Source organism: Chelonia mydas, chromosome 7, assembly GCF_015237465.2.
Source record: "Chelonia mydas isolate rCheMyd1 chromosome 7, rCheMyd1.pri.v2, whole genome shotgun sequence".
Taxonomy (NCBI): domain Eukaryota; kingdom Metazoa; phylum Chordata; order Testudines; family Cheloniidae; genus Chelonia; species Chelonia mydas.
In genome coordinates this window covers 123,526,507-123,540,490 of record NC_057853.1, presented here as the reverse complement: position 1 = coordinate 123,540,490, position 13,984 = coordinate 123,526,507, and the positions used below count along the sequence as shown (strand labels likewise).

At 49.8% G+C, this 13,984-nt stretch overlaps 2 protein-coding genes across 3 annotated transcripts in view; both read left to right on the top strand.

Annotated features, from left to right (window-relative positions):
• The window catches only part of ENTPD1 (ectonucleoside triphosphate diphosphohydrolase 1), a 105,037-nt gene extending 101,492 nt beyond the window's left edge, over positions 1–3,545 (top strand). For both annotated transcript variants that reach the window (XM_037903614.2, XM_027821553.3), the window contains exons 8-10: positions 1,169–1,288; positions 1,797–1,934; positions 2,199–3,545. In XM_037903614.2, the coding sequence (XP_037759542.1) occupies positions 1,169–1,288; positions 1,797–1,934; positions 2,199–2,405 (465 nt within the window). In that variant the 3' untranslated portion in view covers positions 2,406–3,545. The remainder of the gene's footprint in view (positions 1–1,168; positions 1,289–1,796; positions 1,935–2,198) is intronic.
• A 6,222-nt stretch (positions 3,546–9,767) lies between these two features.
• Positions 9,768–13,984, top strand: part of CPN1 (carboxypeptidase N subunit 1) — a 37,310-nt gene continuing 33,093 nt past the window's right edge. Inside the window, exon 1 of the mRNA XM_007059082.4 lies at positions 9,768–11,094. Coding sequence (XP_007059144.1) covers positions 10,872–11,094 — 223 coding nt within the window. The 5' untranslated portion in view covers positions 9,768–10,871. The remainder of the gene's footprint in view (positions 11,095–13,984) is intronic.

Genomic DNA, 13,984 nt, shown 5'->3' with positions numbered 1-13,984 from the left:
CCCAGTCCCCATGCCCCAGCTTCTCGTTCGATCTGTCTTTCCCACCACCCCACACAGTCTCCCAGTCTCAGTTGCCTTGCGCAACAGTCCCGGCCTCCACACCCTCCCGGACAGTTCTCATTACAAGTTTCCTTGCCCAGGCAGTCACACTCTCCACTCCCCTGCTCTTTACTAGTCTCCCCCCTCCCCGGTCCCAGTCCTGGTCTCTCCCCAGCTCCCATTCCCAGTTCTCTCTCTTTCCCCTCTCCAGTCCCAGTTCCCAGGCTCCCTGTCACAATCTATGCCTTTCCCCTCACAGTCTGCTGCTTTTGTCTTCTTCTGCTTTTGAATCATGTGTTTCCTCCTCCATGCTGCTGGGCAACATTAGGAGAGTAATGAGAGCAGAGAAGAGACAGGCTTCTTGCTCTCAGTGCCCACCTTGGGCTGGCCCAGGAGCTGTATTGCAGAAAAGTCTGGCTTCACCACCTGTAGCCCTGATTTGAACATACTCAGTTGTTCTGTGGGGATGGTGCATGCACAGTCTGACACATGGAGGAACTGTGAGGGAGGAAACATTCTCAGTGTGCACAGAATCTTTGAAATTTTAGCTGCTAATTGCTATTGCTTCTCAAGGAAACAGTTACCAGAATTTTTTAACATCAGAAAACACTCTATTTTTCTGAAATTAAATTCTTAGAACAGCTTAAACATTTTGCCTGAAACTTCAAAAAACAAAACAAACACCCTCCCTGCAACACACTAGCTTGAGATAGAAACTCAGTGTGGGAACTCTCAAGTTTGGCAAAGTATAAGCACTGAAAAAGAGCTCTTATAATGGGAAGTGTCCGCAAACGTAACAATAGCAGTGCTACCAACCTCACCTATAATAGGAGGCAGTGATCGAGTCGCTATCCTTTGCTCCACCCCCATGAGAGTGTGAATACTTGGCACCTATCATCCTGACCCAGCCAGCTGCAAAACCCTCTCCCCAGACACCCAGATGTGCAGCCCACGGGCATGTTCATGGAGCCCTATGCAAGCTGGAATGCGCCCTTGTGCTGGGATTTCTGTTTACGCAAACACTTTGGATTCAAAGAGGGAGCCCCATGCTCTGGAGTTTCATTGCTCGGATTTGGACTCTGCTTTCCATACTAAGGCTAAGCAGGTTTAAAATTTTCTCCCCTTCCAGGCATTTTCTGCTTTCTACTTTGTGATGAACTTTTTAAACCTGACGACAGAGAAGAACCCAGTCCCCCTGGACAAAGTGACAAGCACCGTGGAAAGATTCTGCTCCAGACCTTGGCACGAGGTAAGAGAGTGACCGGCTGCAGCAGCATGAGGTTCTTGCTCTGCGATAGCACCCAGGAGTCAGGGATGAGCCCTGGTGGTAATGGCTGTGTGTGGGAGCCAGGCAGCAGGTGTACTTCCCCCTCACAAACCGTTTCTAGGGAACGTCTAGATTTGCCATTGTGCGGAATCCTCCCTATGCCAATTTACAGCACACGTACCTTCTCCTGCACTCTGGCGCTGCTTGCTGTGGTGTCTGTAGGAGTCCTTTCCTGCTCTGCTTTTGGCTAAGTGACATCTCTACTGGTGAGAAGCTGTTAGGAGAGGCCCACACATACATAAATACTTCCCACCATTCATCCAGTGCTAGGGGAGAACTTCTGAAACATCTGGCGCTGCTAGAATCTAGATTAATGCTAATGATGGAGTGGGCAGATGCTACCAGCACCTGGAGAGAGGTCTGTGGTGCAAGCCAGGCCTGTGGTAACCATGTGGAGCAGCAAGCAAGTGACGTCTTTGTCTTGCTCCAGGTAAAGGCAGAATTTCCCAAGATAAAAGAGAAGTACCTGAGTGAATATTGTTTCTCCGGGACCTACATCCTCTCCCTCCTGGAGAATGGCTATGGATTCACTACAGAGAAATGGGAAAGCATCCAGTTCCTTGGAAAGGTAACTTCACATGTGCGGAGAGTTTCTAGATAGGGAGGGCTATGCATGTGACACCCACACCCTATATACCACCCCCTCTCTGTTGGGCTATAACACTTGTGACACCACCTCCACCCTGCCCCCTCCCACACACATAGACACCTTGCCCCATACCACCGCCCCTAGAAGAGACCTGACCCTCTGAGTCTCTCTTGTCCATACCAACCCACTCCCTGTACATTCCGTAGTCCTGATAGGTAATTCAGGTCTTGTCCTCTTTTCCAGATTGGCAGCAGTGACGCAGGCTGGACTCTGGGCTACATGCTGAACCTGACAAACATGATCCCTGCAGAGAAGCCCCCGACACGCCCTCTCTCCCATGCCAGTTATGTGGGGCTCATGGTGTTCTGCTCTCTCGTGTTGGTGGCTGTGCTCCTGCTTGGCTGGCTTACCTTCCACAAACCGAAGTGCCTGCAGAAGGGACTCATTTAGGGAGAGGCAAATCCCGCAGTGGAGGCTATAATGGGCCCCTGCCACACCAGCTGTCATACAGAGTTCTGAGGTCACCTGCAGAGCCAGCCTTATCCAGCAGAGTCCCTCCTGCCTTTCACTGAAGCTACTGCCTGTACAAGGGCATTCAATCTTCTCCTCTGGCTCACACCTGCACTGATGGATGCTGGGATACCATAGGCTCCTCTTCTCTGTGGAGGTGTATCTTGCTGGGGTCCCTTCTTGAATGGATCACATGAAGCCGCAGCTTTTCGGCTCCCTTTGCTGCTTGTTCTCTTTTGGTCTTGCTTAGACAGAGACAGCAGTAATCCCTGAGGGAACTGCTGTGACTTGGAAGCACCAAGCTGGCTGTGGGGCTAATCTCAGGGTTACGCAGGAAGCTATTGCACTGTGCAGAGATCTATTTCCTTTCCTTGGGAGATGGTCCCCACAGCTGCTCAGAGCCTGTCTGAGCAGGGCATCTGCACCAGCACAAACCAAGCTTGCTGCCCTTGGCCCCCTTCAGCTCCTCAGGAGCATGCTGTGTCCTAGCTCTGCCTATCATGCAAAACCTTCTGGATCCCAGCTGCCCACTGCTTAGCTGGCCACACAGCTGGACACCAATATGGGACAAGCAGATGTGAGGGAGAAGGAACAGAAGATGTTGGGTCTGGAGGAGGCCAGCAGCCTTGGCTGAACCCTGGCAACAGACCTGAAATACTAGGAGGCAAAATGTTCCTTCCACAGAAGATTGCTGTATATATGAAAGGAAACCTCTTCTCTCACCACCTTCCAGAACTTATCACTGGCCCATAGCAGGCCCCTGTCCAGACTGAGTCTGATGTAAGGGACCTGTCTATCTGGTCACACACATTCTTAGCCAGACACCACTGATCCCTCCAGGAATAACTCACACTGGGCAAGGATCATTTGCAAACTTTGTTTTATTGTACCTGCAGGCAGGGTTCCCTGGACACTGGACCCTACAGCACACCTACAAGATTCCAGCGGGACCATCTCTCTGGCAATGCTAATCACATAGAAACCTAGGCCCCAGGGAAGGGTGTTTAGTAGATCATGTTCCTTTAAAAGACACATGGCAGCAGTGTAAACCCGAAACATGCAAATACTGATTAATTGATTCATGCTTTGTGTTTGCGACGTGCATGAAAATTAGTCACAATCTGAAAATTCTTTTCTTTCCCCCTGCTTAGACTTACCATCTCAACCTCAAGCCCTCACACCTTCCAGCCCCTCCCAAATGTACACACCAGCCCATTTTCTAGCCTTTAGTATGGGACAGCAACTGATCAGATTTCAGCCTCCTGTGAGGTCACTCTTCCCACTTTTTGCTAAAGAACTGGAGTGGAAGCTGGGACTTAACTTCTATAACAAGCAGAAAACACTGTGAGGCGTCTTCATGCATCAAAAGGAGCCAGTTGCAAATCTCCTCCCATGATAGTGATTCCCCTGCTTTGGAGGCAAAAAGAAAAGGAGATTCCCCAAAGCCAGTGCTGTGGGGTAAAGGGTTGGCTAATAAAGGTCTCTACTTAGTCCCCAAGCAGAGCTGTGGAGGGGAATCAGATGGAGGGAGCTTTATCCTGATCGGCACAACCTCCTTTCAGCAGCCAGAGATGTATAGAGTTTAAGGCCGGAATGGTCCACTCAGATCATCTAGTCTGGCCTCCTGCATAACACAGGCCTGAGAATCTCACCCAGTAATTTCAGTATCAAACCCATAACTTCTGTTTGAGCTAGAGCATATTTTTTTAGAAAGGTATCCAGTCTTGCATCAACATTAAGTGATGGAGAACCCACCACAACCATAGGTACGTTGTACTAATGGTCAGTTACCCTCACTGTGCAAAATCTGCACCTTATTTCTAGTCTGAATTTGTCTAGCTTCAGCTTCCATCCACTGATCTCATTATGCCTCATTTACTGTCAGAAATCTCTTCCCCCTTGTAGGTACTTGTAGACCATCATAAAGTCACCTCTGAACCTTCTCTTGGATAAACGAAATAGAGCTACTCTAGACTCACTCTAAGGCAACTTTTCTAGACCTCAAGGCGTTTTTGTCGCTCTTTATTGAATACTTTCCAATATCTGAACATCCTTTTTTTGAAGCATTGACATGCTGTATACAGAGGTAAGACCTCACCCCTACTCCTGCTTGATATTACCCTCTTTATAAATCCAAGGATTACATTCACCCTCTTAGCTACAGCATCATGTTGGGTGCCCACATTCGGTTTATCTACCATGACCACTAAGGGTATGTTTACACAGCAAAAAAACCCTCTGCAACAGTGAGTCTCAGAGCCCAGGTCAACTGACTTGGGCTCGTGGGACTTGTGCTGTGGGGCTAAAAATAGCCATGTAGCCACTCTGACTCAGGCTGGAGACCAGGTTCTGCAACCTGCTCCCCTTGCCCTTTACATCTAGATATAACCTTGCATCTGGCCGTATCAAAAGGCCCAGCTTACCAGCCGATCCAGTTGGTCTGTATAACTGACATGGCACCTTCATTATTAACCACTCTACCTATTTTTCTGTCATCTGCAAATACACTGAGACCCTGGAATGGTCCCAGGGCCAGAGTCTTCATTCTGAACTCAGCGCTGGAATGGGAGAATACAAGGGAAAGTTTGCCCTGTAAATGAAGTACATGATCAGGGCTGCTCCAGCTGAGAATAGTGACTCTGACACATCCCATTTCCTTCCACCAACTCTGCATTGTCTAGGGAACCTCCTTCTGCAGGGAGCCATTTCCACTGGGCTAACAGCCCCTTCTTGCTGTCAGAATGGGATGGAGAGTCTGCCCCAGCCTGCAGTCTAGTCCTCTCCCTCTTCTCAGGTCAGCAGTAACACTTCACCTCTGAGTGGGCAGCCCTCAGTTCTGGTAAGTGACGGCTGTAAGTGAGTTTTGCCCGATGGCTAGGAAGTTGGAATTGCCAAATGTCAGGAAATTCTGAGTTGATGAGCTAGATTAATTGAAGCTGGTGTGGGGAGAGGGGTAATTGAATGCCCCATCCCAGACTGGCCCCTTCTGTCCTAGTAGGGAATCGTGCCAAGGGAGATTGGACAGATGTCTTGGGGTCTCTGTTGGAGAACCAGTGTTGCCAGTTCTCATGATTTAATTGCGAGTCTCAAGCTATTTGGTGTTTTTTTTAAAACCCGCTCTTGAATTGTGATTAGGTGAGAAGCTCAGATTTCTTTTCTTGTCTTTCAAAAAAGCAAGTTTCTAGCCCTGATGGTTGTGAGAACTTGGAAACGTTGCCTGAATGAACCCTAAAGGCTCCGAAGGCAAGAAAAGAACCCTAAATGTGTGGGTTTTTTTTTTAATTTTATGATTTGTTAAGCTCATCTCATGATTCCTGGGAGCCAGTTCTAGGATATTTGAGGACTTGAGATGGTCACTACTGAGAGAGGCAATTTTCATCTGGCATCCCCATAGGAGCCCTGCAGGCCAAGGCTGTATAGAGAATGCACTGAATCTATATATCCCACCAGCCTCCTTCCTTCCAGGCCAGCACTGTCTATGCCGTGGGCTGGAGATGGCCTGCGGTGCTCTCTGTACTGGCCATTTCCCCCTGCTCTGACCTTCAAGGACTTTCTGCTTAGGAAAAGCTGCCCCAAACCACAGAGTCATAGGCTTTCAGGCCAAACTTCCTATATAGCACAGGTCAAAGAGGTTCACTAGTTAGCCCTGCATCCAGCTCAGGAACTGGAGCCTGATTAAAGTGTATCTTACAGAAAGGCCTCCAGTCTGGATCTGAAGACTCCAAGAGATGAAGAACCCACCCCTTCCTGTATAGTTTGTTCCAATGGTTAATCACCCTTTTAAAAACTGGTGCCTCATTTCTAACTGACGGGCTTCAGCATCCAGCTGTTGGTTCTTGTTCTGCCTCTCTCCTCGAGGTGAAAGAGCTTGTTAATCCCCAGTATTTTCTCCTTGTGAATTACTTCTACACTGTAATCATGTCACCTCTTGGCTCTTGCTCTTCTTTTGGGAAAATGAAACAGACTGAGCTCCTCAAGTCTCTCCCTGTAGGGTGTTTCCCCAGCTCTTGCGTGGGAGTCAGCAGAGAACCTGGGCTGAATTTAGCCCACTGTATGCAAGGCCTCCCTTGCTTTGTGACTCTTGGCTCCAATTCTGAGCAACCTCTTTCCAGGCAGGCTTCCTGAGTTGGACTTTATAACTTTCCAGGCTGCAGCAGGGACCTGCAACACAATCAGACTCTGCTGCCTTCAGGCCGGATAAATTCCACCAGCTGTTCACCTTCTCCCCTTCACACAAAGGTCAGGCTTGAAACTTCACAGCAGTAGAACAGAGTGAGACTCATGCAGGGCTAAAGGCTGGGTAGGCGCCCAGCCCTCAGTAAAATGGCTGAGACTCATGCAGGGCTAAAGGCTGGGTAGGTGCCCAGCCTTCCAGCACCATCCCGTCCCCTAGCTACTGACTTAAAACAACCCCACTTACTCCCCACTCCCAAGTCCAACAACCTCCCAGTGCAGCCACTGGCTGCAAATGCTTCCCTTGGCCTATCGTTAAAACCTAGTAGAACAGGCTGAGTTGCTGGAGTCTCTTGTCTGGGGCAGATGACATGGCAGTGGGAACAGTACAGGATGGCAGATTCTGACTGCTTGGGCCTTCACTCCCACTCTGAAAACACTGATTTGTAATGCTGACACTACCCAGTGTTTCTTATGCCTTGCTCTCTGCACTGAGCACCAGATCGCACCCCAGACCCAGAATTCTGCTGGGGCAGCTGGCGTGTGCGAGTGCTGCGGGGCAGGTGCCGGAGCCTAGGGGCTGCTAGGTGTGTGCCCCACAGGGCTTGGGGGCATGTGCTGAGGCCAGAGGGTCTGCGCCCCCCTCACGGGGGTCACACACTTTCCTTGACACCAGTCTGAATCCCTAGCTTTCCTGCCCAGCCCTGCTGCACCAGATTTTTCATTCTACACACATATAAATTTCAGTATCCTTCTTAAAATCAAGACTTGTTGATCGACACCCGTGGAGTTTCCTCACTCTTTTCCAGAGGGTGGGAAAATGGCCATAATGAGGAAGAGGGGAGTCATTTCATTTTTGGAATGAGATGGAAAAGTCCCAGGAAGGATTTTTCTCCATTGCATGTTTTCTAGGGTCTTTCCTAGTCCAGTTTTAAACATCCCAGTGGTGGGGCTCCCACCCCATCTCCTGGCAGACAGTTCTCCAGCTGGATCCATCTGCCTCCCAGTGAGTGGTGGGGCTCCTGCCCCATCCACTCAACAACCCAGCTTGAGGTGTCTCACCATCAGGAAGATTCTCCTGAGCTTCAAATTAAATTTTCTGTTGTTCAGTTTGATCCAATTCTTCATAATCATGTCCCCTTGGATTGTATCCTAAATCAGCCCTCTCCACCTGTAACATTTATGCATGGCCACTATTTGTAGATATGTTGGCGTCCCCCTGCCCCACCACCTCAAAAAAATTGTCACTTAGCCAAGTCAAATATATTTAGCTCTTTTAATCTTTCTCTACTGAATCTTTCCCTCCAGCCCCAGCTCATTTTTGTGGTTCTTCCCTGAAAATTCCTCCAGTTTTGCCAATATCTCTCTGGTAACAAGATGCTCAGAATTGCAAATAATCTTCCAGCTGGAGTCTTCCAGGCTGTGTATAGAGAGACCGTCCTCTTCCTGTCCTGTGACCTGAGGCCTTTGCTTGTGAAACCTGGGATCATGTTGGCTTTTTTGTTTCTCTTGCTGCACTCTCATATTGCAGATTCCTACCCTTACTCGTCACTATCATTGCCTCCCAGTTTTTCCCTCTCTGAATTTCTAGGGTTTGGATAAATGTTGCCAGCTGTAGTAGCTGCATTGTTTCCAAAGTAAGTCTCATTTTCTTTCCTGTCCCTGTTTCTAACACATAGAGCTCTTTGTGTTTTTCACTATCCTCACTGGTGTTTGCAACTCATTTGGTATCTGCTGTAAACTTAATTAACTTGTTTGCCCTATTTGCAGGTGTTAACAAAGACCAGTACCACCTGCTACTCACCTTCCCCCAATTTACTGCTCCTGGTTCGTTTCCCCTGTAAACTTACTGTGAGTTCTTTCTGTGTCCCATTATTTCCTTAGGGCCAGAAGGGAGATTTACCAAACCACCAGTGCGCAGAGCAATCTTGGCATGTTTTCCACCATTAGGGCCCCAGGCTCCTTCCTGTTACAGCATCAGTCACAGGCCACCTGTGAATAGCAGAGCTGTGAGGGTGTGGTGGAGGGAGGGGCTCATGCCCAGGTGTTACAGTATCTCATTAAGCCCACGATACAGTGCTCCAATGGCTGAGTAACACCATCCTACACAAGAAATCTGCCACCCCCTCTGAGTGCACCTTCCCTGCCAAAAGTCAGTGCAGCCCACTAGTGCTCCGAGGTTACACCAGTTTCCTCCTTTCACTCTCTTCAGCCCTGGGGCACCTACCATCTGTGCCTACAGAATTCCTCAAAGCCCTTTCCAAGTGCTATGCCTTTTGCTTTTTTCCTGCAAGCATTAACAGAGGCTGGTGCCTGCTGCACCATTTCTTATCTGATGTATTTAGCACCTGTACAAAGCACAACTGGAGAGAGTTCCTGCTCCTGAGAGCGTATCACCTCCAGAGACAGAAGATGAGACTCGGGGGCAAGGAGTTAAATTGGGGGTGGAAGAAGGGGGTTAATATATTGTTAAATGTATATTTATTCCTTTTCCTTGTATATCTGGGCCTCCCCAAAATGAGTCATTGTGAGTTTTAAGGATTTGCTCTTTCCATAGAATGGGGCCTTAAATGAGGCGTGGGGTGGGGGCCTGGTGCCTTGGACTGGGAACCTGGGGGTGGGGGCTGGCATGGGAGAAAGCACCAAGACAGGAGCAGACAAAGGATACACTGGCCTGGTGCAGTGAAGTGGGTGAGGGTAGGGTGTGATGTGGAACAAGATGTAGAGGCTAGTGCAGAACAGTGCTCAGCAGGGTCAGGAAGTTTATTTTGAGTGGAGGAATTCAGTGAGCAGGGGATGTGGCAGGACTGACCCAGCCAAACGAATTTCTAATGGCGGCTATGGGTAGGAGGATACTCTCGCCTCTCGATGCTGCAGGCTGCACATAGACCTGTCTGTCCCTGATTTGCCTACTAGCCTCCAATACTTGCTTTAGTAGTAATAAACAGCCTTTCCTCAGAATCGTGCTGCCCTTACCTGGAAAATCCTTGCAGAATGATGGAGGAAATGGAGCCCAGAAGGGTGCCGCATGGACCCCCTTCTCCAGGGTGTGGGGAATGGGTGCTGTGCAGCACCCATTCCCCAAGGGGTGGGGGGACAGGTGGTTTATGGAGTGGAGGGGCGTGGGGAATAGGTTACGTGAGGGATCCTTTCTTAAGGAGTGGCCAGATGGTGCTGAAGTTTCCTTGTGTTGTCTGCTCCTGACCAATACAGGCATTTTGCTCTCAGACATGGGGAGCAGGGAGGGCCCATGAAGGAGCTGCTGGGTCAGCAGCTCCTCAGGGGCAGAAGTTATAAACCTGGGACTGAAACAGCGCTTAGCTCTGAACTGCCCCACTCTGCACCATGAGCAGAGGCTGGGGGAGCAGGCTTCTCCCCTGGGAGTGATGGGCACAGCATCTCAAATCGCAATAGGGAGGGCGGGGCATGGAGCCCCACTCCTGGCTGGCAGATTCTTCTTGGCCTCCAATACTCTGGCTTTGGTGGGTTGGTTTGTCTGAGCCAGTGTTTTGGCTGCTCTGGTTACTAAGGAGGTGGCACAGGCGGTGGCTGGAGTTTGGGGAACGCTGGCTCTGGGCTCATCTCTAGCCCTCACTTGCTGGCCGGTGTTTCCTCCCCATGAAATAGGGTACAGTGATGCCAACCTGTCCTTGGTAAAGTGCGTTGGGACCCAGAGCTGAGAAGAGCTGGGTATCCTTGCTGGCAAGTGCTGTGAAGGCCAAGTCGCTGCTCCCCCCCCGATGTCCCGTTCCTCTGGTTTCTGGAGGGCTCCTCTTGCATTTGGTGTCCCTCTTCTGTTCTCTTTCTTGCTTTGCAAGCCAACAGATATGGCAGCTGTGGAGCCTCTGTGGCTCCTGAACCCCACAGCAGCCAGCTGTCCAGCCCTGCGCTTCTCCTGCAGTGACAGTCCGTGGCTTCAGGGCCCTGTTTACCATCCAGTTAATAAATGAACAGGAATCAGTGAAACTTTCCAAACACAGAGCTGGCTCTGTAGTGATTCTGGGGCGGGTGGGAGCCCTGATGCTAAAGCTCAGAGCTGGAAAGCATTCCAAGCTGTGCGGGGGCATTCGCAGCCCAGTTCCAGAGACTCTTTCCCCAACTCCAGCCCCCACCACCCTGCAGGTGCAGTGGGCTGGCACTTGGCTGTGAAACTGGAGAGAGCTGGTTTGAGTTTGCACTTTAGTTCCTGTCAGGAAGGGAGCTCTGAGATCTGAGTTAATCCCAGCGCTAAGGATGTCTCAGTTGCTCTGGCCTTTTGTGAGATTCCTGCTTCTGATTGAAGTGGCAGCCTCTGTGAACTTTTTCCACCACCGCTATGAGCAGCTGGTACAGGCCCTGTTCAATGTGCACAACGAGTGTCCCGATATCACCAGGATTTACACTATTGGCCGCAGTGTCCAGGGGAGACATCTCTACGTCCTGGAATTCAGTGACAACCCTGGAATCCATGAACCCTGTAAGTACTGAATGAGAGGAGGTTCCTGGGGGGGCCCTGTACCTGTACAGGCTGCTGTCTGTGCCACGCCAAACCCGATCCCACAGATCGTCCTACATGGTACAGGTTATGGGGCCAGACTGCTTCCTCCAGGGAAGTCACTGTCAGACGGGGATCTGATGCTTTCCTGACTGCCCTAGACTGTGCTATGCTCAGTAGCCTCCATGTTCAGTGGTCCAGATGGCCCATACCGTAATCGTAGGCACACAATGCCCACTTTAGCAAGTGAGTGAGTAGGCCCCATAACCAGGGAGACAGGGTGCAGCAGGCATGGGGGTTGACAGGGACCCAAAACCCTGTGGCCACGGATAAAGCTAGAGGTTACCTCTGCACATGGCCCAGTGCACATGGGGAGGAGCCTTAGCCCAGTCAGGCACATTAAATGGGACTCTGAGTTTTAAATCCAAGTAAATTTAATGATGAAGGCACCAGCTAGAATTCCCATCGGGCCCCTCCATTTCACTGCCCCAGTTAGTAATTGGCAGTTTTCACACCGCCCTGACCCACCCAGGGCTCTGTGCTAGGCAGAGGTGATCTGTGATGGGAGGGAGGAAAGACAAGGTCGCCCCCCACCACCATGCTGGCTGGCAGAGTCTATGATGGGATGGACTGGCCGAGCCCCTCCACAGGGCACTGGGCTAGGCTTGCATTGCCTGTGATGGGAGGGCGGGGACAGGCCATGGTGAGGGGCTGAAGTCCTGCACTGAGTCTGACCAGCCTTGATATACAGAGGGCTGTGAATTGGTGCAGAGCTCTCTCCCATCTCCTTCACTGTGGCCCACCAGTGCTGAGCAGAGGGACTGTTGTGCGGAGAAGCCAGGGAAGCCAAACCAGCTACAACATTTCATGCTCAGGTCCTTATAACATCACAGCACTGAGATATATGTATAGTGAAAACAATCATCAGATTACCACCAAAAAGTTAAGAAATGGTGAGTAAGGCTAACAAGAAGAATAGGTTACATAAAAAACAACAAGTATTACCTGCTTCTTAGAGTTTAAACTTGGCTTTAAAATCTTTGTCTAAAGCAGTTTCTCACCTAAAGCAATCTCCCGCCATTACTGACCAACATGGCTAGGGTCCAACTTTTGTGAATGCAGAAGCATTGTCCTTTTTTGCTTTCTCAGTGAAGGATGAAAAATATGTCTCTTTGCCTTTCTCTTCTATCCCAAAGTCCACTGTTTTTGTCCCCTGATGCTGGATGACCCCCAATAACTCTTTCCTGGGCTGCTGATTCCAAGTTGTCTTTGTGTTCTCCTGTTGACTCCATATGCAAAAATGGGCTTCCATTGTATTGGCTTACAATACTTAATTTACATAGCTGACCGTGAGACAGGTGAATCAGCTTCCTTTGTCTCAAAACCTGTTTGTCATCCCTGCCTTGATCTGGAGTTTAAAACGTGTGTTTAGTAAATATACCGAACTTCTTAAATAGCATCCATCCACACATCCTGGCATGGTTCTGAGGATCAGCATGACATAAGCTTTTATTAGATACCTCACACGACCCGTTTTGGATCAATACTGTGAAAGCAGCATGTCGGGTGTAATGTCTTTGTCAGGCTTGATAGGAATTGCTGTTACCCAGAATAGTGAGCCCTTTGCCACTGTTTGGCACTGAGGCATTATTAGGGTCACAGGTGCTTTCTCTGCTTTGCAGACAAAACCCGTCTAATTTAGATTGGATTGGCTGCCCCAAGTGAGCAGAACCTGCTGGAGTGGGGGGAAGGCAACCTCTCCTCTGGGTGAGAGGCTGTCCGTCTTCTGACTCAAGGAATCCAAGGTGTCGGGGAGAGGGCAATCACAACCTGTGCTTCATGCCTACTTCTTCACAGCTGGTGAAATCAAGCAGGGGATGCTGCATCCACCCTCAGGAGCCCAGCAGCGCCTCCTCTGGGGCGTGGGCAGTGACGGTGAGGTACTCGCACTCTCAAGCAAACAACAGCTTGGCCCTTACCAGGAAACAGTCTCCTAACACTGATGGCCTCATAACTACTTACTACCCTGCTCTAACCTTTTAGACTGCTAGGGGTGAACTCTGCATATGCCCTAGTGCGCATGCGGGGGAACCAGGCCTAAGCCTGAATGTCTACACCACAGTTAAACAGCCCCTTAGCCCGAGCCCTACAAGCCTGAGTCAGCTGGCACAGGCCAGCTGTGGGTTTTTAATTGAAGTGCAGAGATACCCGGGGGAGGGAGGGGGAACTATTGAGAAGTTTATGGTGACTCAGCTCTGCAATGACTAGAGCTCCGATTGCCCTGACAATCCAGCCTCAGCCTGGGAGTGGCAGGGAGATGGCCCTGGTCCTGAGAGTCAGTGAATTAAGCCTCCATGTCCCCAGTGAGTCTTGTATTTCTAATGGCTGCACGTTGGAAGACAGGATTAGAATTCAAAATGACTTTGACAAATTAGAGAATTGGTCTGAAATCAGCAGGCTGAAATTCAGTCAAGACAAGTGCAAAGGACTTCACTTAGGAAGGAAAAATCAAATGCACAACCACAAAATGTGGAATAATTGGCTGGGTGGCAGTGCTGGTGACAAGGATCTGGGGTCACAGTGGATCACAAACTGAATATGAGCCAACAATGTGAAGAAGTTATGACAACGGCTAATAGGAGTGTCATATACAACACATGGGAGGTAATTGTCCCTCTCTACTTGGCACTGGTGAGGCTTCAGCTGGAGTTCTATGCCCAGTACTGGGCAGCACACTTCAGGAAAGATGTGGACAAACTGGTGAGAGTCCAGAGGGGAGCAACAAAAATTATCAGAGGTTTAGAAAACCTGATCTAAGGGGAAAGGTTAAAAAACCTGGACATGTTGAGTCTTGCAAAAAGCAGACTGAGGG